Source organism: Boleophthalmus pectinirostris, unplaced genomic scaffold (assembly GCF_026225935.1).
Source record: "Boleophthalmus pectinirostris isolate CB_2022bp ecotype Guang Dong unplaced genomic scaffold, ASM2622593v1 HiC_scaffold_14, whole genome shotgun sequence".
Taxonomy (NCBI): domain Eukaryota; kingdom Metazoa; phylum Chordata; class Actinopteri; order Gobiiformes; family Gobiidae; genus Boleophthalmus; species Boleophthalmus pectinirostris.
The window spans coordinates 1,491,742-1,516,289 of record NW_026571047.1 but is presented as its reverse complement, the minus strand read 5'-3'; the positions used below and the strand labels follow the sequence as shown (position 1 = coordinate 1,516,289).

At 38.2% G+C, this 24,548-nt stretch overlaps 1 protein-coding gene across 1 annotated transcript in view; it reads right to left on the bottom strand.

Annotated features, from left to right (window-relative positions):
- Positions 1-24,548, bottom strand: part of LOC110154052 (caskin-2-like) — a 154,525-nt gene that overhangs the window by 78,071 nt on the left and 51,906 nt on the right. The window contains exon 3 of the mRNA XM_020917986.2: positions 5,265-5,316. Within this exon, the coding sequence (XP_020773645.2) occupies positions 5,265-5,316 (52 nt within the window). The remainder of the gene's footprint in view (positions 1-5,264; positions 5,317-24,548) is intronic.

The following is a 24,548-nucleotide window of genomic DNA, read 5'->3' as shown; positions in this document are numbered from 1 at the left end:
TTGCTTTAAAGAGTGAAGTGCTTGTCCGTGTATATGTCCCACTGTGCCAGCTCCACATGGTGGTCAACAAAACATGACTACTGTTGCTTATATTATTTATATTTTAGTAGAACTACAATATAAGAGGTTGATCGTTGTGCTGATTGATTCTCTAAGTTTGTGCCAAATGTCAAGTGAACACAGCTTCTGTACAAACTGTCTAAACATGATCTGGAGATTGAACCCAGGACCTCACACATGTAAAGCCTGCACTCTACCAGTGAGCTCCATCTGCTTCACTTGAGATGAATAGACTTCAGTCAAGCAAAGAGACTTTTGTAACTGGAGATAATTCTGTTTAAAGAGAGGCACAGACTGAAGACTGAGATGGAGACGCTGGGCACTGAACTGTGGACGTGTTTTGGAGTCTGTGGAGATAACAACATTCACAACTTTTACTACAGATGCTCTTGAAAACAGCATCGATTTCCTTTAAACAAAATTAAGATAAGACTAAATTGTTATTTGCACAAATAAAAATGTTTTTATTTAGTGGTTATCTGTCTTTAGCTACAGAAGAGATTTCTAAACAAACAGTGAGACTTTCTGGATCTTTTTAGTTGATGATCATTTCAGCGATAAATGAGATGTGACTGATCCATAAACTTCTACTCAGAGTTCTTCTCTACACTCTGAACTATCTGCAGAAAGTCCTCCATCTGGTCCACCACACTGACACACTTTCACATGTCCACGGTTAGTGGAAAGAAAGTCTCTGAGTGTCCATCTGAGCTCCACTGAGAGTTTCCGGGGCCCTTGTGTGGACAGCCGGGCCCTTTAAATCACGAGCAGACTGTGTGCAGGTGTGGACTTTACTGCAGAAGTAAAAACACATGCACCTCAGGAAGAGCAAGAGCCGATCTGTCAACGTTACGACTGTGGCCTCGGGTTAACAGCTCCCCCGCTGGTTTAGAAAGGGAAGAACGCACTATTGTTTTAGAGGCCTCTTATTCACGGGTTTCAGGCAAATGATTCTCCTCGTTTTAAAGAGGGAGTATTACACTGCTATGGCCTATTCATGACATATTTAGATCTCTGTGTTACCTTTTATTGTTTATCTCCTTATTGTGCACTCCCCCTTCAGAACTCTACCACAACACAATCCACATGCACCCGTTAAAGAAGCTACTGCACATCACATCAGGTTTGTGAAGTTGTAGAATGTTGTTTTGTATTCTGTATTCATTTCTGTTCTGGATAGGGTAAAAGCACATAGACTAGTTTACACCCATGGACACTATGAACCTACTGCACCACTGAGGATTACACACATAGAAGACACATGGGAATAAAAAAAGAAAGTATCATTTCATGTTGAAAAGCACATTCTATTGTCCCTGATATGAATAGTGTGTCTTTCTCTTCCCGCCTTTGTGTCTAAACTCAGAGCAGAGTGAGTGTGTGTGTGTGTGTGTGTGTGTGGAGAGGTGCTGACAGTCTGCTGTTTGGACCCTCTCATATATCACACATATACCCCCCCTCCACACACACACACACACTCTCTCACCCATACACACTCTCACACATACGCACACACAAAAACATACTAGGAAGTGCAGTATATCTGAAAAATAATGATATTGGCTGACACAATATTTAATTCTGTCTTGGTTTACTTAATGAGTGTAATAGTACAGTTTTTAATTTTTTTTTAAATAATACATCAGACTTTTATAGAGCTTTTTTCTCTGCTCTGGCTCCTTGGAGACTCTGTATCTCTCAGCGAGTGTGTGTTTACAGCACATCAGTGTCCCGGGTATGAGCGGGTTTTTGAGTGTCCTGGTTTCGTCCTGGTGCATGTAAACGCAGTATCCAGGTTACTCTAACATAAAGTTGAGTCACATGTCCAAAAGACAAACACTTTTCAGTCTTTTCATCACAACAGAAGCAAAATAAATAAAGTGAGTGAAATGAGTGAGTGATGTTAAATGAAGAGCTGCACTAAACCTGCACACGTCTGATCTCTGAAAACATGAACCATCTCCAACGTGACACACACACAGAACACACTCACCATCATCATCAACATCATCATCATCAACATCCCTCTGTCACAGAGAGAATACTCATATTTCACTGAGTCGTGTCCTTTAGCTGAACCTCATCAGCGCACAAGGAGAAAGCTTTTTTCAGTGCTTACAGTTTATGCAAATGAGTCATGTGGTTTTAAGATTAGTTTCTGTAAAACTTAAACAAATGTGTCAAAACTGCATTAAACACATGATAATGTCAAATGGGCTGATGTGGTTCTATAGTACTGATGGTTTATATGTTGTAAAATTGAATTTATTTATGCAGATTAGTCATAGTAATAATAATTATGATTATTTTAATATAAAAACAGTAATGATTAATCAAAAATCAATAGTTAATTCTCTTGACAATCGATTGAGTAAATTTAATCAAATGCTCATCCCTATTTTAAACACTCAAAGATGCTTGACAAACAAAGTGGAGTGACACTGTAGAAAATGAGGGAATGAGGGGGAATGCTGCTTGAACAGATCTAACTGTATACAGTGTGTCAGCATGGAGACCAAAAGTATATCCAAATACTGCATTAATATCTTCACAATACCAAACATAGTTATCAAATCTTCTTCTCATTTCTTCTCATACACACACACACACACACACACACACAAATACACACACACAAATACACACACACACAAATACACACACACAAACTCCCACCACAGCACAGCGCCCCCTGCATGTGTGCACAGGCAGCACAACTTCAGCTCAGTGGTTAATGAGATACAGCTTTGCAATTCAAATGAGGAATTTATTTTGAGGCTGGTGTGAGCCGCTGATGAGTCAAAACAGATTTATTTATACAAATCTGTTTATTCATACTTTCTCTTCTGTTTGGTCTGTACCAGCTGGCTTATCATTTTATCAGTACATTAAAGGAAAACAAAACACCACCATGGAACTTTGAATAATTAAAGAGCCCATATCACACTGTTTCTGATATATTTGATTGTCTCCTCATCACAAACAAACCTGGAGTCGTGTTTTGTTTCATTCACACATGTTTAACACACAAACCTGCATATTTAGGCTGATGAGAAGAGAGTGTTTTCTCTCAAACAGAAAACACTCTCTTCATTTAGAACATTGGAGATGTAAAAAGACTAATAATGCAGAATTACTCAAACATGTGAATGAAACAAAACACAACTCCAGATTTGTTTTTGAGGAGGAACAATATTCTAACAAGAGTCAATTTAGGGAAATATAGGATCTTTAAATAATTGACAATCATGAAACATGTGCTCTTCAGGGGGAAAAGATCAGTTGACAGTAATTGTTTTAAGATCTCTAACAGTCCCATTCAAACGGACTAAAGAGCTGCAGTGCAAAAGAACATTTAAAGAGGACATACTGTGCTTTTGTGTTTAATATACTTAAGAGTCTGACACACGTGGATCATTCATTTGGACATTTTAAATCATAATATTGATCTAAAAGCACTTAATAAAAGACATGAGTTTACTGATTTTTATTTCAAACCTGCAGTGCTGATTTCTGACCATAACAGCAACAGTTCACTGTGGCAAGTAGTGATTTTTTTTTTGTTTAATTTGTGCCCAAACACAATGCTGTTTCTAGTTGTAGCACCCAAACAATTCTGGAAATGTATGTATGGAGAGTCGGGGAGAACTGGAATTTTTGGATCAGTGGCTCATCAAATGCAGGAGAATAAAGATTTCTCCAACGTGCATGAATCATTTAGGATGTGTTCACACTTGCACACAAATTCACTAAACTGGGATCCTAATCCTTGTGGTCAAAGCTCTTCTCAAAGCCTGATCTTGTCAGATCTCAGAAGTCAGGGTTGGGCCTGGTGGGAGACCTCTGGGAATACCAGAGCCACAGAGGGGCACCAGAGGGAAAAAAAAGAAAAACTGGTTGGAGGGAACAATGGCTCAGATTGGTTGCCTCATTTTAGTCAGTCTGTCCCAGGGCAGCTGTGGCTACAGTAGTATCTTACAACCAGAATGAAGCAATGCACCAAATTGTGAAGTGACCAGGACCAAACCTAGTCTCAAACCAGAACACAACGAGGATGTGATTAAATTTACAATTGCTGAATCTTTTAAATCAGACGTGGGCATTGTACAGCTCCTGGGGTCCTTTGATTGACTCTGATGGGTCTGTTTAAGCTCATTTGGAATTACAAAATAAACATATTTATCATTTGACCTCATGCATGGACTAAAGCTGCATTGCTTTGACTTTGGAAGTGTTTTTAAATGGCATTTTTTATAAGGGAGTCTCACTTTTTCATTGCTTAGTCAGAACATAAACTCTTAACAATCTGACCAGCTCGTCAAAACATGTATTTATTTATTGTTATTATTATTATTTTATTAATTTATTTTTTTTTTTTTTTTTTTTTTTTTTATAAAGAAATACAATTAATATTATGCAGAACTGAGTTAAGCATTTTGGCCTCCACAATATTTTCTGTTTCTCATGTGGCCCCATGGAAAAAAGAATTGCTCACTTCTACTTTAAAGAAAATGCACATATCCTGCATTTTTACAGTTTTTAAGATATTACAATCACAACTGAACCTGTGTCTCCAGAGTCTTCACCTGCAGACAGAGACACATCAAGTTTGTCTCATTCTCAGTTTATGGAGAGACCTCATGTGAAGCTCAGAACCTCCAGAATTCCCTCCCTGAGCTGCAGAGGCTGCACTAGCACTGACTCATGACTGCTGCAGGGTTTAGGGAATGACCGCTCAGATCAGAGAGACATTTTAGGTTTAAACACACTGCACTGGATTTCAGCTTTGGAACTGGCAACACAAATGAGACACTCATGTGAGGCCCATTCTGCTTTGTGATTGGAAAATCATTTTGAACCACAAACACCAAATTATAACAAAGACAGCCTGGCCTCATGTCCAGTGTTTTTGAATAAATCATCATTACATAATTATACAGTACTTAGAGTTCTTTTAAAGGCAATTTACTATTACAACAAAATTATGAATGAGTCACTAATTATAACTTTCCACGTTCTCGTATTCGTGTCGTAAGCATAGGTCCTGTCATGTCTTCAGAGGACACGATAATAACCGACTCTTTTGTGAGTCACTGTTTAAGACACAACACTGCACATCAGTCTGGAGCAGAAGTTTTCCATAGCTTGGTCCTGACTCAGAGGAGGGCTTTTGTCTGGGCCGGCACACACAGGTTTGTCCTTACCCGTCAGCATCCTGGTAGTTCACGTTCAGCCTCTTGGTGGAACCCAGCAGCTCTGAAACACACAACAAGAACAGACGTAAGGATTTGGGAATGTTGAATTGTAGAAGTTGAGGAGATATAGTCATTTTAAGCACAAATGAATAATGCTTTCTTCAAGTTAACATGTAGTTCTATACTGGTCGGATAAAGTTCAAGATTACTCTAAAACTGTTCAAGAACAGTCCACTTCTGTCATGTTTATGGGATGTTTTCAGTATCAACCCATATGGAAAAGGTTTAGACAAATCATACACCGTTTTAACATGTTTCATATGAATCCTAAAAGATTTGTATATGACAGTGAAAACACTTACAAGATCTTTGGTAAATATGTGCAGCATGAAACATATAAAACTTTGTAACCTGCAAGAGCTGAATATAACACTGACCCCACACACAATCTCCTCACAAGTGTTGGACAAAGGTCATTTTTACCACAGAATCAGAGAAAAACAAGTGAAATGATGATTGTTTCTTTAAACTTGATTGCTGTGTTGTGTGTGTATGAGAGTGAGAAAGTAAAAAAATTAAAAATTAAAATTAAAAAATTAAAAATTATCACAGTGTGTGTGTGTGTCTGTGTGTGTGTGTTTGTGTGTGGGGGTGCATGTGGGTTTGTGTGTGTGTGTGTGTGTGTTGGGCAGCATGGGGGTAAACACAGTAAAGCAAATTTTGCATTACAACCTTAAAAACATCTTCCACTGATCTCACAGTGAACATACATCAGGCTGTAAAAATATTTTTACTCTGCAAAATCCTAATTATTGCAAAGGTCTATATAACGCTAGAACAGATTGGACTCATATAAACTCTGAGAAAATGTTAAAGTTGATTCTGTGAGAGTCAATTTTAACACTCCACTTTTTGTTGTGTACAAGAGCGTTCTCCTCACAGGACCTCACAGAATTTTTGAGAAATAGAGAAAGAAGTGCAGAGAAGGTTTCATCTGAGGACAGTTTTTACGCTCAAGCTCAATCCAGAAGCCATTTTACATTGATGGAACTGACTAGAAGCTCTGGGGACTTATCATTTTCTGGGTATCGAAGTCCAACCTCAAAGGGAAGAGTCAGACCAGTTCCATCATCTGAAATTGGCTTCTTGAGTTCAGATGATCACGGATGAAACCTTCTCCACACTGAAACACTTCTGGACGACTGAAGGATTACACCGCTTCATTACCACGAACAGAAACAAGTAGAAAATCAAACAGTGAAACAGTCATGAGTCAATAAAAAACAAGCAAGTGTCCACAAGAAAGGTTACATAATACATTCATTTCACAGTCCGTTCACTTTTCTGCAACGCTTCAATCAACTGAAATCTGTCTGAACGTCACACCCTCTCAGGCAACGGGATTTTTTTCTGTTTACGACTTTCTACATTTTTTTAACACAAATATATTATGCAAGATATACGGAATTATGTAGCAGAGAACAAAAATGTTAAAAAAAGATTAGATTCTTCCGAGTATCCACCCTTTGCTTTGTCGACAGTGCTGCAAACGCTGAGACTTCTCTTTATGAGCTTCTTGAAATGGTTTTTACTTTACTCCTGTGCAGGGTCAAGATATGCAAGAAGCAGTGATCAAAGCAAATCGCAAATCTGAAAGAGTTTATTGTTTGTTTACTACTCCTACATTCCACATGTTTCATTCATAGCTGAATGTGATGCCGTCAGTGAGAATCTACAGTGTAAATAATCATGAAAATAAAGACAAAACATATGAAAAAATGTGTCTGAACATCTGACTGGTCGTGTAAATATATTTTTATTGTCCATCCTGCCCATAATTGCTTTGTTGTGTCTTTGTTCTTGGTTTTCACTTCACTCCTGTGCAGGGTCAAGAAATTCAAGAAATGCAAGAAGCAGTGATCAAAGCAAATCTAAAACTGTTTTTTGTTTACTACTACTACATTTTACATGTCTCAATCAGTGAGAATCTACCGTGTAAATAATCACGGAAATAAAGAAAAAACCTGCCCATCATCACATTGTTTTGTCGTGTCTTTGCTGTGATCAGCCTCTTTTACGCCACAAGCTTATCAGAGTTTTCCAAGATTTCCAGCGACGACCGCCTGGAAAAGCAGAGGCAACAAGACAGGACAGGAGCGCACCTGACTCAGCTGTGGACAGACAGGAGCTTGTGCAATGCCCCTGCATGATCACACACTCACTGGTATGGCAGGGCAGGGCCGTGGGGAGGGAGGGCGGGAGAGGTGCACACATCAGCACTGTTTGAAGTCAAGCACACGTCTGTCCTGGAATAATATGATGTATAAGCAGCTCTAGAGGTCAAAACAAGTCCAATATGTACAGTCTGTGTTGAATTATAAAGCCTTTTATTGTGACAGTATTGAATGGGATTGTTGTTAGTATTACTATGACAGTTTGGTTCTGTTCTAGTCCAGCCCTGGTTTAACCTTACAATTGTCAAAAAGAATATACTCAGATACTAACTGTACTAATAATGATAGATACTGTATTTTTCAGACTGTAAGTCACACTTTTTTTCATGGTTTGGGTGTTTCCTGTGACTTATACTCTGGTGTAACTTATATATTAAAATGTTCACACTGAAGCGGTGAGAGGTTCTAGTCTTGTGTGTGAGTATCTGCTGCTCCTGTTCCTCCTGTACCACTGTCACTTCACTCTACTGCACATGTCTCCTGCAGAAAGAGCCTCTGTTCTGTCTGTATCATATCAGTCGATCGCACCATTACTTCTGCACCACTGAACAATTTAACATTTAAACAAACTTATAAAGTCGACTGAGAAGACTGAACACAAATGAGCACAAAAACAAAATCATATTTTGCAGATTACAATCTGCAAGTTGTGAAATCTGCAGCTGAAAACGATAATCGAGCAGCAGAAAGAAAGTTTGGAGTGAGAGAGAAACTTGTGACACCGAGAGGATGCATCATGAAACTTTCCTGAAGTCACTGGATGGATGGACAAAGTCTGGACTTCAGTGACACTGAAACCATCCTGTCGGGATTCAGAAAGACCCGAATAATTCTAACTGGAACTGATGCTGAGTCTGACGACAGCGACACAGAAGAGGAAGCGGCGCTCTGTTTACCTCCGGAGGTCGAAGCCGAGTTGTTCAGAAGTGACACCGAGGATGAAGAATTGAATGGATTTAGTGATTTGGAGTGAGATGGAGAGTTTGGTAAACTTGTTCTGTTCTGTTGTTTATAGTATCTGAAGAACTGTTCATATGTGACGTTAACAGTCTGTTGTTCTCTCTTCTATTCTTATTACTACAACTTGACTTTAAACAGGAAATGTCAGTTCCTGGTCTCTGATTCTATAAAATACATTTCCCCCAAAAAGTGTGACTTATATATGTTTTTCTTCTTCATTAAGCATTTTATCAATACCGGAAAAAATCACAAAAACAGGATCAATTGGGCCTTTCCTGTATAGTTTTAGAATAGTACTGATCTAACTCAGAATCAGAGTAAAACCACATGATAATAAACAGTTATTCTGAGTTGAAAATGACATTGTGTAAAAAGAGTTTCTATGATCAGTGTGTATCAACATCTGTATGGAGCCTTTTCTTTAGCATCAAACTCTGCACACAACATGACTTCTGAGCACTTCCATTTTGTTCCTTCACTCTCACTGAGGGGACTAAACATTATAGAGCCCACTGGAGCAGTAAAGGGCCAGTGCCACAGAGGCCCCTGAACCCGGAGCCAGGCGGCTGTAAATCTCCTGCGGTCTGGACTAAGGTGTGGAAAATCGCATGTGTCTGGACTAGGGTGTGGAAAATCACACGTCTGCAGAGGATGGATGGGGTAACGTGCAGGGCAGCTGGAGTATGGGAAAAACTATCCCATTGAAAAAGTGGAGAAATTCCATGACTAACACAAGCAGTGACTGAGCACCGTATTACACAAGAGGAGGGCAGTACTCAGTTACATGTACTTGAGTAACTTTTAAAAGGTGCACTGTTTAACTTTAGAGATTGTGTTTGTCTCCATGGAGACCTCACTCCTTTACCTGGAATGTTAAAGAGGATGTGCAATAAACTTCACTTTCATTTTGAATACTCCAAGGCTACGTCCACATGACAACACTCCTGGATTTGATCTCTTTGCAGGTTGAAAAAACTTTGTATCCACACATGATCAATAAATATTCACGTCCAGACAACAACAGAGCACTGAGTGAAAACAATGTAATACATCTGCCACACCTGTATGTGGTGCTGTAAACAATGATAATAATATTTAATAATGTAAATCTCATCACCGTTTTTCAAACTTTAAGGTTATTTAGCCGATTTTAGATGTATCCCAGAAATATCGCCGTTTTGTTTTGTAAAAGTTAAACATAAGTCACAGAAAGAACCTACATATTCCACTGAGTCTTGTCCTTTAGTCCGACAGAAGCTGAAACGCATCAGCGCACAACAGTGAGCTGTTTCTTTGAGCACTTATTTTATGCAAATGAGTCATGTGGTTTTAAGTTTCCTTTCTGTAAAACGTAAACAAATATGTACAAAGTTGTGTGGAGAGGGAAGACTTGCGGACACAAAAACGACGTGTCTGGATGCAGATCATTTCTGATATGGTGATACACGGATTTGTTTCAGTATAAATGTAGTTTTTGTTATTGATCTGTGTGCATAATCTGTGGTGCGTGTTGTTAACATTAGCGTGTGTCTCGGTTGCTGGGAGACAGGAGCGGCTCCGTAAGCTACACCTGTCCCATTTTGGCAACACTCTTGCGGTCTGTGGAGGCCAGTTCGAGGGCTGTGGAGGACCCTGACGATGACAGGATCGTTGTCGAAAAGCTGCAGTTTCCACACTACAACACAACGCCAGCATCCTCAGATTTCTTCACTCTGGAACCTGTTCTCAAAAAACTCTGTTTTTGCCCACAAAAGATGAAAGACCAAAACGACTACAAACGTCTCCGTTTTGACCAAAAAAGTTATCGTGTGGACGGCCCCCAAGTCTCCCTTCTTGCTGCTCCATGTGCTAAGTCACTCCCTCTTCAGAGTAATATCACAACACAATCAGCGTCCATCCTGCTGTACCTACTGTACGTCACATCAGGTTTGTCAAGTTACTGTGTACAGTTTTATATCATGTTTTTCTATGTTTCTGAAGAATTGTCGTGTGGGAGCATGGACTTCACACTTTCTAAGGTGTATTTTAATGCAATGATAGTTTCTCGCATACTTCATGACAAACTAGGCCTGAGCATGCAAGACCACTCTGAAACCAACTGAAATAGTGTCTAAACAAGCTCTTAAAATATTAGACAAAAAATAAAGACCCACCATCACTGTGTTATTTAAAGAAACACAACATATTAGGCTGGAAACATGATCAAATTTGCTTTGACTCTGTTCTTGTGTAGAAAAATGTACACGGTCGGGCCCCTGTCCCACTACAAGATCCACAACACTTTAACCTGCATTGTCCCTTTAATAAATAAAATACAAATACAAATACTTTCATCTGAGTAAACTATAGTACAGTGTAACAGTACTCTTTCTTAAGTAAAAGTTGTGGTTACTCTTCCCACTGTGAGTGAGTCTAAAGTGACAAAAACTTTATGTGACAAAATGAAATGATGTGAACATTTGTGTTTCTTGCAGCTCCTTTACATATGTTTTAATTTGTCTCATTTTTGTGTCTGTGTTGTCACAAATACTGAAATTTCAAACTCAGTTTCAATACTAAGGAATAGATTTGATACTCAATACCAATTCCATGATACACTGAATAGATTTCCAACATTAAATGGTAGAACTTTCTTTTCTGTTCCCATGTGTGTTATATGTGTGTAATGGTCAGTGGTGCAGTGGGTTCATGTTGGTCCGTGTGTGTGTACTAGTCTATGTGTTCTGACACTTGTTCTGATACAGAGAAACATTAGGGGTGTAACGGTATCCAAGTCTCACAATACGATATCGTCACGGTACGATATTTATTGTGATATCATGGGAAAGCTCACAACATGGTGGGGAGGCTCACGATTAGGAATGTAACAATATCCAAATCTCTCAGTATGATATTTTCACGATACACATCTCACAGTACGATATTTATTGCGATATTTGGTGGAAGCAAACAAACAAAACAATTATGCTACTTTTTCCTCTTAAAATGCCTTGACAAGACTTAATCCAAAGAACTAAGACTTCAAAGTGTTAGAAGTATTATTTCTTCTTGTCGTCTTCACTGAACTGGAGCAAAGGATCATGGTCTATGTAGTTCCCTCTGTGTTTTATTTAGCTATTGCTGCATCAAAACTCTTCATTTAAGCAAAGAGATTTGTGGTTTGATATATTGTGATGATTATTGTGAGAACTTTGACGATACCTTATCACGATATTCTTTTTATTTAGTTATTTAGTTATTGTTACATCCCTACTCAACATCATTCTAAAGCTGGAGTGGGCAATTTATTTTATTTTTAATTTTTTTTTTCCCTTGGGGCCACATGAGAAACAGAAATATTGTGGAGGTCAAAATGCTTAAGTCAATTCTGCAGAATATTCATTGTATTTCTTTATAAAAAGCAATAAATGTCATTGTTTTGATGAGCTGCTCAGAGTGGGAAGAGTTTATGTTCTGACTAAACAATGAAAAAGTGACGTCACCTTATAAAAAAATTAATTTACAAAAACACCTCTAAAATAAAAACAATGCAGCTTTACTTATTATACAGTCAAATTCTAAATATGTTTATTTTGTAGTTCCAAATGAGCTTAATGGAGCCGGTCAGAGTCAACAAAAGGACAAAACATGGAGCGGCACAATGCCCACGTCTGGTCTAAAAGTACCTCCTCAAATGATTATCTAGTTCTAATTTTAGTTTTAATATTGATTTCTATCTGATTTTCCACATTACATGAACTTCAAATTATAAATCTGATATCATGTACATACTCTCATACTCTTCCTCTTCCTGATGAGTGTAGAAGTTGAGCTAAATCCTTGTTAATAGTTGCTTGAGTTCTTTCTCTGTTGTGTTGAAGTAACAGTACTCTTACTTGTGTAGAATTTATGAGAGTATTCCGGCTCCTCCTGCAAAGGCCATGGCAGATTTACGTGTGGGGAGTACAGACAGTAGACGAGCTGAGGAGCTGAGGAGCTGAGGAAAAGGCCGAGCCCGGGGGCACACAGCTCACTGACGGACAGAGGGAGGGAGGGGAGGAGGGGCGTCGCGCTCAGAGGAACGCTCCCCGGAGAACGCAGCCTTTCAGGGGTTCCAGTTACAACATGAGCCGGCATTCCTCACATAGCGCACCCACCACGCCATCCCACCCACCCACCCACCCTCCCTCACTCTGCCACCTACTCTCTCTCTCTTTCTCCTCTCTCTTTACTCTCTCATGTTTCTCTCTTTACTCTTTCTCCCTTTCCTTTCTCTTTCTCTCTCTTTCCTCTCTCTTTTCTTTCTCTTTCCTCTCTGTTTCCTCTCTTTCCTCTTTCTTTCTTCCCTCTTTCCTCTCTCTCCCTTTCTCTCTCTCCCTCTGACTCTCTCTCTTTCTCTCTTTCATCCCTCTTTCCTCTTTTTCTCTTTCTTTCTCTCTTTACTCTCTCTCTCACTTTCTTCTCTCTTTCCTCTTTCATCTTAATCACTCTCTCTCTTTCCTCTCTTTCACTTTCTTCTTTCTTTCCTCTCTCTCACCTTCAGCTTTCTTTCTCTCTTTCTTTTCTCTCTGTTTCCTCTCACTCTCTCTCTCTCTCTCTCTCTCTCTCTCTCTCTCTCTGTCTGTTCATACAGATCAGAGACAGGAGTCATTTGTTCGGTTCAGTTTTCCATTTGTAATAATTCTACATCAGACGTGGACATTGTGCAGGTCCAGAGTCACATTCGGTCCTTTGGTCGACTCTGACCGGCTCATTTAAACTCATTTGAAATTATAAAAGAAACATATTTTATCATTTGACCTCGTGCCTGGACTAAAACTGCATTGTTTTTATTTTAGAGGTGTTTTTTTAATGACATATTTTGTTCGGCAACTTCACTTTTTCATTGTTTAGTCAGAACATAAACTCTTCCCAAACTGAGTAGATCGACAAAACAATGATATTTACTCATATTAGGACCCGGTCAAGCAGAAGTAAACAACAAGGCCAAAAATTCAAGTTAATGCATCTGATATAAAAATGTATTGAACAGATACATATGTACTCTAGTTTATGAAACTGTTGACCTTTTTTCTGTACCATTTTTGGTTCTAAAGTTCCATACATTTTAAACAGACCATGTATGAAACATGGAACAAAAATTATTTCCCAAATTTCAAAGACCTGCAAATCATGTAAATAAATGGATGTATTTCATCATATCTTGTGTTATTCCATCTTTGAACTGTTGATGAAGGTACAGGATTAAAAAAAAAAAAAAAAAGATTTAAAATGATAAAAATTAACTTGGAAGGACTGACATATTTCATAGAAATAGTTTACTTTCATTTTAAAGTAATATTAAAGTATTTGGAAGAAAAAAAGTGACAAATGATGTAAAATCCTGCACCTTCTACTTGTTTGCACAATTTTCCCTCCGTTACTTTTCCCTCCGTTACCATGACCTTTTTTAATAAAAAATCTCATGAGTCAAAAAGTTAGAGGTTTTTCAACCTAATCTTGTACCATATGGTAGAAAACTATATGAAGCAAATATTTAAACCAGTTTGTTAAGGATATGTACGTGAGAACCAAGAGTTATCACTGTTTGGATTTATTGCCCAAAAAGTGCTGCATATTTCATTTCCTCCGTTACCGACATGAGTTTTTACATTTTTTGTCAACAACTTGAAAGAATATCACAGGTTTAACTTGACCCTGTTGGAGTGTTAACTCTTTCCTACATTCTGATACTTTACTTATTTCAATAGTCCCACTAGTTTCTGAATAAGAGACATTTGAATGTCAAAAATCTGCCCCTGTTTCCCTCCGTTACCACTTGACTGGACCCATTTATAATATTGATTTATTTATTTTATTTTTTTAAGAAATACAATTAATATTATGCATTGAGTTTTGGCCTCCACAATATTTTCTGTTTCTCATGTGGCCTCATGGAAAAAAGAATTGCCCACTACAGCTCTAGAGTATTCCATACTGTGGAGAGAAACACTTTAACCATCACTGACTCCATTTCAATAATAAGAATACATCAGAATTATACAGCACTATTCTGGACACTCAAAGATGCTTTAAAAATAAATAAAAAGTGACACTGTAGAAAACGGGGGAATCATGGAGGAAACACCAGTTTGAACAGATGAGGTTTTTAAAAGTGATTTAAAGTGCTGCACTGAGTCCAAGTTCCTGATGGATTGTGGGGGAGAGTTTCAGAGGGAGAGAGCAACGGCAGCGAAGGCTCGATACTCAGTACTGATTCTGACACCACGATAACAGAATGTGATTTCCAACATTAAATGGTAGAACTTTCTTTTCTATTCCCATGTGTCTTATATGTGTGTAATCCTCAGTGGTGCAGTAGGTTCTATAGTGGTCCATGGGCTTAAAGTAAGCAAATATCAGACTGCTAACAGCGCACTTCCTGTTTCACAGAAAATAAAACTCTTTATAATGACAGTAAACATCCGTCTCATTTTCACCCTAAGAGCTGCTTATATTACACCTCTGTACTGGGATAAAAGTGATTTTAGTTACAGACTAATAGGGCTGGGTGTCGTTAAGAAGTTGTCGATACGATACATATCTTGATACATAGGCCATAATACGATACGCTTTTCGATACAGTGCACTTTTGATTCAATACGATTCAATACAATATATTTCAAATCAATTCGATACGGTTCAATGAAAAACAAAGGCTAAATCATGGTTGTGAGACTAAAAGTCCAATAAGTCAACTACATTTGTGCAAAGTTAATATGAAAAACGCCCATTTTACTCAAAACAGTGAAAATCTCAACACAATCGTAGCTCTTACACAAAATAATTTAGTGAAATATGTCTAAATGTACTCTCAGCAATATCTCGATACAGCAGTCCATGATATCGATACTGTATCATCAAAGTAAGCGATGCGATATATGGATATTTCAATATTTTTGCACACCCCTACAGACCAATAATGCAGAGTTACTCCAACATGTGTGAATGAAACTAAAAACAACTCATGTGTGTTTTTGAGGAGGTAACAACATTCTAACACGGCCTAAAGCTCACAGGAGTCGATTATAGGATCTTTAATTATGTGGTAGTCCAAATATTGAAATTACAAGTAACTTTTTTCACACGTTTGCAGGAGGTGGAACACAGCTCCTCTTTTGACTTTTCCACACACTGATGACAGGGCAGGTCTGTGGCAGTGGGACTAACCTCCGCACGCGCACACACACACACACACACGCACACACACACACACACACACACACACACATATGCACACACATGATTGAAAGCTCCACAGTGGTGAGAGCAGATGCTGAAGCTGACATTATCACCTGACATGTTTCCCACACAGAACCTCCTGCTCGTGTGCAGAGGAGTCACCACATGTCATTTTGGTGTTACAGCTACTGCGAGAAAAAACATCATTATGTGTCTTGCCAGTGTACAGATATAGTGTAGGAGCAGCTCTTAAAGGTACATGGTGTAACTTTTTTGGTGGAGAGTCCATCAAATGCTTTTCTCCCTGGAGATGTTGTTACTTTGTCTGGAATTCATCCAGGAGGCTGTTAGGATGCTGAACCCTGCCCCAACCACCAAACAGACGGACAGGAAGCTACAAATCTGTGTCTCGCCAAAGAAGAAAAACTTGGACTTTTCCATGTATTATTCCATTATTATTTATTTATATGCTTGGGAGTGACAAACACTATTTCGATTCTTCATATGTTTCATTTGAAGAATCAACAATAAACTTTATTGAACTTTGCATGTTTCACAGTAAGGCATTAAACCTTTATAAATCCACCCGTAATTGAATAAATGTAAGGTAGAGGTAGAGCTGCTCGATTATGTAAAAAATAATTATTGCAGTGATTTTGGTCAATATTGAAATCACGATTATCTTTTTAGTTACACAATGAATTTATTCAGCATTTCTCTATCTCCCAAAAGAACAAAACTAAATAACAACACTTTTTTGTTATTGATAATTTACACAAAACTTTTCAAATTGAAAATAAATATAGGCTACCGATGAACCTTAGAGCAGTTTTGCGAAGTATAAAACATAAAATAAATAAAATACACTTTGAACATGAAATAATGCAGAAAAACATAAATGTATCCAAAATAAACTATATATCCAGCTGTTCATCATCATGTGACACACAAATTTAAATCACAATCAAAATTCACTGCACAGTCTTAGGTAGAGGTGTTTAATGACTTATTGCGGAACATTCCAGGCAGAGCAATAACATCTCCATAGAAACAAAAGAGGTGACGGAGAACTAAAAAGTTACACAGTGCACCTTTAGGGTCAACATAAGCCCACTGTGAGCTGTTTGCATCTAATTTTATTGTGTTTTATTGTCCAATTATCATAGAAAAAATCCAGCAAAATGTGAGATTTATTAGGACATACATCGTATCGGCACTAGGTCTTCATCAGACTTTTTTTTTGTCCTAATAAATGTCACATTTTGCAGGTAAGACAGTGTTTGGGGTTTTTCTCTATGCTCTTGGACTGCTCCAACGCACTCGTCTCAAGTAAACGATGTGAGAAGTTCTCAGTCTTTTATAGTCCAATTATCAGGAAATGCACGTTAGCATCCTAGTTATCATGCTTTAGTATCACAACCAAACTCGACACTTGCCATGAGAGCTGTGAAAAGTCTTTATAAACTCATCATGATGAATAATGAGGACGCCCTGAATGCAAAAGAAGAACTGTGGACGTCTGCAAACTGTTTCAAATGATCGTGTTCTGTTTTTTATGTTGTGAAGACAGTAAAAAATCTGGTAGAGCGTCTTTAAGCGAGAGAAGAAAGAGCTGGAGCTTTGATGTGGAGGGTCACCTGCAGCAGAGGAGGGGGCTCAGGTGCACTCAGGCTGGGGGGGGAACTCCTTCAAAGCGTGGAAACAACAACATTCAAAGGGCTTTTAAGAACAAAGAAGCAAAGAAGCACGAAATACCCTCGGATGTAAAATGACTTCAGACATCTGCATGATTTGGTTGTGGGTTTATCGTCTTAAAAACATGAAAAACACAACGAGATCAAGGAGCTTTGTGTGATTTTTCTGGTGGAGGGTCCGTCAAACGCTTTTCTCCATGGACATGTTGTTGCTTTGTCTGAAATGTTCTGCAGTGTGGCATTAAACCTTTCTATCTTCATGGAGACCAAACCAGATCAGATCTGTGGAGAGGCGACCTTTTTTTAGCTTGTTTTTCTAGAAATTTCTGAGCAGTAAAACCACCTATCATTGAATAAATGTAAAGAAGAAAACTGTTCAGCCCTTCCAAACCTAAAGGTAATTTTAGTACATTTATCCTCGCCTGGATTTTTTTTGCGTTTAAAACTGCCCCTTTTACCCTCTAATGAAGTGTTATACATCCTTTTTTTTAGTACAATCTGTTATTTCACAATATGCTGCTGTAGTTGTGTCATATGACTGTAATAAAAGATATAAGACCAGAAATACAAATGGAAAAATAATAATAAAAACGGAAAATAAAATTCATACTCTTTCGAACAAAACATAAAGCAAACATGTATAAACAACTTTTTGGACATAAAAATGCTTAATTTAGGGCCTTAGCTACAAAAGAACAAAACATCAAGTCTGTAAGTAAACTCAAAATCTCCTGATTGCCTCAAAACAACAACAACAAAAAAACTTTCCTGGTGTCAGTCATGGAAACAGCTGGTGTCAGGTCCAGGACACAGAGTCACATCACTTCCTGCATTTCCATGGGGTTTGTTACATTTAGATTTGGACATTTTGAGTGAAATAAACCTTTCAAATAAAAAATAGCAAGGGATACACAATTAAACAGACCAAGATGCAAAATTTGCCATTGATTTGAAATAAGTGTTGTTGTTACGAACACAGACGCTCAGAGCATCGACCATCTTGACTCACTACACTCTTTGGCAAAGTTTGGACCAATCAAAATGGACGGAGTGCATGAGTTTGGCCGAAAACAAAGTTCCTATTCCCTACGTCATCACGCAGCGTGAGTGTGGTGAAGGATAATGCAGGAAATATGCTCAGAAAGACACAACTGTCAGCTTTTCAAGAGGAAAAAAGTCAGTTTCTATCTTTTATGGTGGGAAAGTTATGCGAGATTATATAAAACATTCCTAGGTATTGTATATATTATACGGTCGGTCTGGAAGGGTTAATGTCATACTGTGGAACATTCCAGGCAGAGCAATGACATCTCCATAGAAACAAGCAGATGAAACAGAAACAGTTTGCAGTGCTCCAAAGTTCTTCCTCACTTAATTTAAACATTCTGAACTTTATTATTCACCCTGATGAGTTTATAAGCACTTTTTACAAATTTAACTGTAAAGATGAGAGCAACTAGCATGCAAACACACACTTCCTGGTTTCCTGATATATTGGGATTCTGTTGAAAGTTCACATTTTAAACACGTACAGAAGAATGGACAGAAACAAATAAATAGGCCAATGAACAGACTGCATGTATTTCACATTTTGTACAGATCGAAACAAAGTTTTTGTCCACAGTCAAACCATGTGGAGACACAGGGAGGGCATCTGACTCTCAGGGACATATCAGAACATGTTTGTACACATCTAAACTACAGCTTTGTGCAGAATAATCTTGCAGAAAAATCGCAAATTTAACGATTTGCTCACTGAGTCCGTTCACATCACGTTTCTGATTCGAGATCGCGATTCATCTCACAGCCGTATCTGAAAACCAGGTAGTGCAGTTTACAAAGACAATAGTGTAGATCTTAAGCTGAGAGGAGACTGTAATTACAGCTCCTCCAAACACAGGCCCGAGGCACCTCAGGCCAGGAGAAAAGTAGAGGGTGAGGAGAGCCACTAATGTCGGGTCATCACCGGTCTGCTCCATAAACAGTCTGTGGTCAGGCTTATCTTTATCACTGTACACAAACAGAGTCAAGTAGAGCAGAGTAGGGTTTAGTTGACTCAAGAAAGTCTCCATGGACTAAAGACATGTCCTGCTGATCCACTGGTCGACTAGAAAGCTCTCGAAATGATTCTGTATACAAAGTTCATGCAAAAACTCCTAGGACGTGTGACAAGAATCGTGGTTTGATTTGTGATTTACTGTTTGATTAAATAAAAGGATTCTGTTCAAAGTTCACATTTGAAACACATCTAGAAGAACTAATTCAAGAATCACATTTCAGAACATGTTTGTACACATATAAACTACAGGGTTCGAAGTTTTCATACAGAATAAGAGGAGATTTTATTGTTTGTGGAGGAAATTATGGTACTTTCAAAATTGCAGTCTGTGATTTGCTCGTCGCACGCATCAAATCAATGTGAGATTTATGTTCAGCTTGCAGCTCCGACAAAGCATGTATTTATATAAAGACAGACGCAACTTGTGAATCATGAGTTTAATCTGACTTTTTATACATAACGACACCAAAAAATCTTCAGCTCACTCGCTCACGTCTTTCTGCTCTTGTGTATTTCAGTTTGTGGGATCAAAATGTGGAATTGTATGAGTGATGAGTTAAAAAATGTCCAAATATGAAAATATTTAAATGAAGATATAAAGACATGATTATAGCTAGGGATGTCCCAATCACATTTTTTGTCCTTTGATTTTGAGTATCTGCCAATACCGAGTCCCAATCCGATACTTCTATAAAACATTATAAAATGAACTAAGAGCAAAGAATCAGATCCAGGATGTGTGCAGGATCAGATTGTGTTGATTTCATGTGTAGTATTTGGGCTGAACTTAGTGTGAAAAATCAAATGTCCAAAACTTTAATGTTTTTTAATAACTTTTCTAACCATGAACCATCATTGTTGAAAATCTTGACTTTTCACAGTCTGGTCTTGGAATGTGTAACTTAGTAAACTTAATGAACTGGACAAAACAGGAACCAGACCAGAATCAGATCAGACCTGAGACTCGACTCTGCACAATCTACACTTTGTATATTTGATATTATATGGAGCCTGTGCATTATGTTTGAAACATTTAGGCTCGTCTATGATCCATCCAAATAAAACTAAATTTTACCAAATAAAAACGAGATGACAGAAGCTCCACAGCCTCTGTCCCCCAGCCGCCCTCACTCCCCCTCACTGCCACCACATCCACAAACCCACAGCAGAGCGCAGCGCAACATTGGCCCCACTGCTCAATAGACACTTCATGCCACTAGAAAGACACCCACCGCCATGTTTGAAACATGCGATGATGCCATCCGCCGCACAGGTGTAAACACGGGCCATAGAACAACAGGTAACAGCGCCTGAGCACGGCACGGCCCAAAAGTCCCAGTGTAAGTGCGTCTCTAGTACAACAGACACTGGGACAGACAGTTCCGTTGACTGGACGTCCCTGAGCAAATCCCGCGCCTCAGAAAAACTGTTGTGTCCTGTGTGTCTTGTGTGTTATACGTATATTAAATACAGTCACGTGATCGGCGCCGATTTCTGATCATGTGATTGGATCAGGACAACCCTAAATATAGCGAAGTATGGAGAAGAAGGAATTTAAGTAATTTTGTCATTTGAATGTGCACTAAAACATTTCAGTAATTATTACTCATAAGAGTCTGGCAGAAACACATTATTGCTTTAACGGCTTTGTAAAAGGCTCCTTTTAGTTCCTTTTCGGAATGGTGGACTTTTGTAGACTATATTTGTGATTGGCAAAGTAAAATAATTGCCTTTATGCATCTCTTGATTACTACTGGAACATAATGTCATTTATCATTTATGGAAATATCCTGATTATTATGATGTTGTCCCATAGAAATGTATTGATTGATTGATTTGTTTATTTATTTCATTCATAAAGTATAAAAAGACATCAACAGTGTCACAACATCAAACATACAAGAAATGAATAAAAAGGAGCAGAAAGAAGAGAATCTTATGTTCTCTGCCCCTTTTCCCTTTTCAAGACAAAACATCAACACTGATGGTTACAGGATGTTAAATCTTGAGCATCTTTAGTCGACTAATACACAGTTTGGTTCACTAAGACTCCATCACCTGATTCATGGACTGTTATTCTTAGGCATGAATAAAGCACTAAACCATATCATACCAAATGTATTTATAAAGCACTTTAATAACTTTACTATTGGCCAAAGTTCTGTACACAAACAGAAGAGACAATCACAGTCAAAATCACAATGCAACAGGCTTGTTGTTGTTGAAAATCTACCTTGATAAAGCTAGTATTTAATATTTAGTGTGTGGTTTTGAGGATCTTAACGTGAATAAAGACTGACGGCTCATTTTAACATGTTAAACATGCACATATTTGAATTATTCACTGTACTGAGCTCCAGTCTACGGCCCTCGATCAGCCCTCTGCTTTGTCTGTGTTTAAATATGTGGCCCTTGATGAAAAAAGTTTGGACACCTCTGCAACACAACTATCAACTATTAACACTGAAAACAAGAGGATACAAGATTCTCAAGTTAATTAACAACAAGGAACTATAACTATATCTAAATTAGTATCAAAACTAGATTGAAGCGAGTATTGATACTAGGGATGCAAATATATTCAATAACAAATCGTTACTGGTCTCACGATTCGATACACATGTCTGTCCATGAGCTCTTTGTGTCATTTCTTTTGGTCCAAAAGGGAAACAGTCTCTTAGTGTCCTCCTCAGATGCAGCAGAAAACACCTCCACAGGGACTTACTTTTCATTCACTCACTTTATTTTACATTGACAGAGCCAGGAACGACAAAAATATCCACTTTAAACACGGCTTTAATCAAATGCGCTCACGATATTCGCAATCTTTTCCGGTCTGTTGAGACATTTCTATGACAGCGTTTGAGTCCAGAAAGAGGATGGGAGAGCTCTGTATGTCTGAAGAACACAGAGGGCAGTGTGGGAGGAGCCACGAACTGTCTCTGCTGGAGGGGACAGAGCAGAGGGGACACAGGCGTGTGACGCAGTGAGACTCAGGAGGAAAAGAAATCATCAAATCATCATCAAAAAAGGAAAAGTCTGATAGTGTAACTTCCTTACTACAGTCTTTATTAAGAGTAAATGTAGAAATAGTAGTAGGTTTATTATAAAATATAAAACAGCCTGAGAAACTCTTATTTTCACTGAAGAAAAATGCTGTAAATCATTGAACCAAATGAACTAAAACACTTCACATATAAACTACAATTTTGCAGTAGTTGTACAGTAGTGTGTTGTGTGTAATGTGTGTAATGTTTCATTAATATCATACTGTTATTATATAAAATCTCTTATTTTTTGCATCTTAATGAAGATATGGTGACCTGTGTATCGAGACATGTATCAAATCGTACAAAAACTGTATCGTTAAATCCCTAATTGATACTGAAAAGTCACATAACTGGATCAAATGTGACGTTTGTTGAACAGTTTCCTCTTGACTTTCCACATGGAGTAATAAACACACAGGAGCAGGGCACAGAGGAGCAGGAGCAGGACCTCACAGTGTCCACAGGTTTGAGAATCTGTCACCAAACCTCCAAACATTCCTGCGTATATTGAGCACTAAAAGGAATTTCACTTAAAATTCACAGAAATGTTGAAGAAAAGTTTTCCATAAATTGATTGACACACACACTGCTGATGCTTATTTTAAGGGTCTCCAATATAAGAATGACTTTGCAATACATATTTTTAGGATTGTGGTAAGAATGCAGAGTTTTCACAGTTGAGTTGAGAGTGGAGCTGAGCAGTGCAATCGAATGTTCACGATTTTCAAGCTCTAAATTCATTTTTAATGGCATGTGGTTTGTTTGTTTTACTATTTTTGTGTAAAATGTCTGATTCAAAGTCTGTTCTTAAAGAGGAGTATTATTATGCAAAAAAATTTAGCTTTTTTTTTGTATGTTGAAAAAAGACATGCCTGCCAGGATGCACACACTGATTGCACTGTGATAGCGCTCTGAAGGGGTGTGACTTAGCACGGTGAGCAAAGCAAGACTCAAAATGTCAAAAACAAAAGCAAAACTTATAAATCTAATCTAGCATTTTCAAAACAATAAAAGGGTAATGTAGTGATCTAAATATGTCACGTGTTTGCAGTTAAACAAAAGTCAAAGTTATTTGAAACGCTTTATGACTTTTACTATTACAATAACTGACAGGTAAAGTGTTTCTAATATTCTTCATTTCCCTGCAGTACAACAGCCTGTTGCACTAGTTGATATCACAATAAATCCTCGTTTGTGAGTATCCACGAGTTTCAGAATAATAAAAAATGAGGACCATTGCCATAGCGATTAACAATTTATAACAAAATAGTAAAAATGCTGAAAATGTTGCATAGAAAAGGCGGCTGAGAGTCAAAGATCTTGTGCAGCTTCAGTTCAGTCTCATGTCATTCTGTGGAGCCCGTGGGCACTATTTCTCCCACAGTCTGGCAGGACCCTGAACACACCAGCGACTGAACCACATCGCCATGACGACCGGGTTTGACCTGTGAGCGTCCAATCATGTTTGTCATTAGTGTAACGGCTCTGTGGGGTCAGTCTGCACCTGAGGGAACAGACAGACAAAAGGATGGACCAGGAATGGAGTTCATGGAATTTAAAGTCACATTGAGTCACTTTTTAGCCCCCAAAAAGACTCAACTGAAAGCAAAAGCATGAGTCCTTGCTGTGAGTAAGCTTGCATCTCCACAAACCTGACTCTTCTTCGTTTCCATGGAGATTCTACTGCTGTGTATGGCATTAAACTATTTTACAGAGTGCTTCTTTAACTCAAAATCTGACCTATTTTTTCCAAGCTTGACCATTTTGGAGAAATGTTTATCATTTTACTTCCTGGTTGGACATGGGCAGCAGATGTTTCCCACCAAACACGATGTAAACAAAGGCCAAAGCTCAAGTAATTTACAGAATGTTTCATTATTTGACAAACAAATGAAATGATGAAAATGAAATGAAAGCTTAAAATGACACTAATGTCTTCCTGCTGCTTAAAGGCCGCTGTCTGTCTCATGTATTTGAGCAGAATGTGTCTCCACCTCAGTACAGAGATGTTTAGAAGCAGCTCTTGAGGCCAAAATGTGTAAGTTGCACTGACATCTGATCATAAAGTGTTTCAGTGTCTGAGAATCAACAGCAAG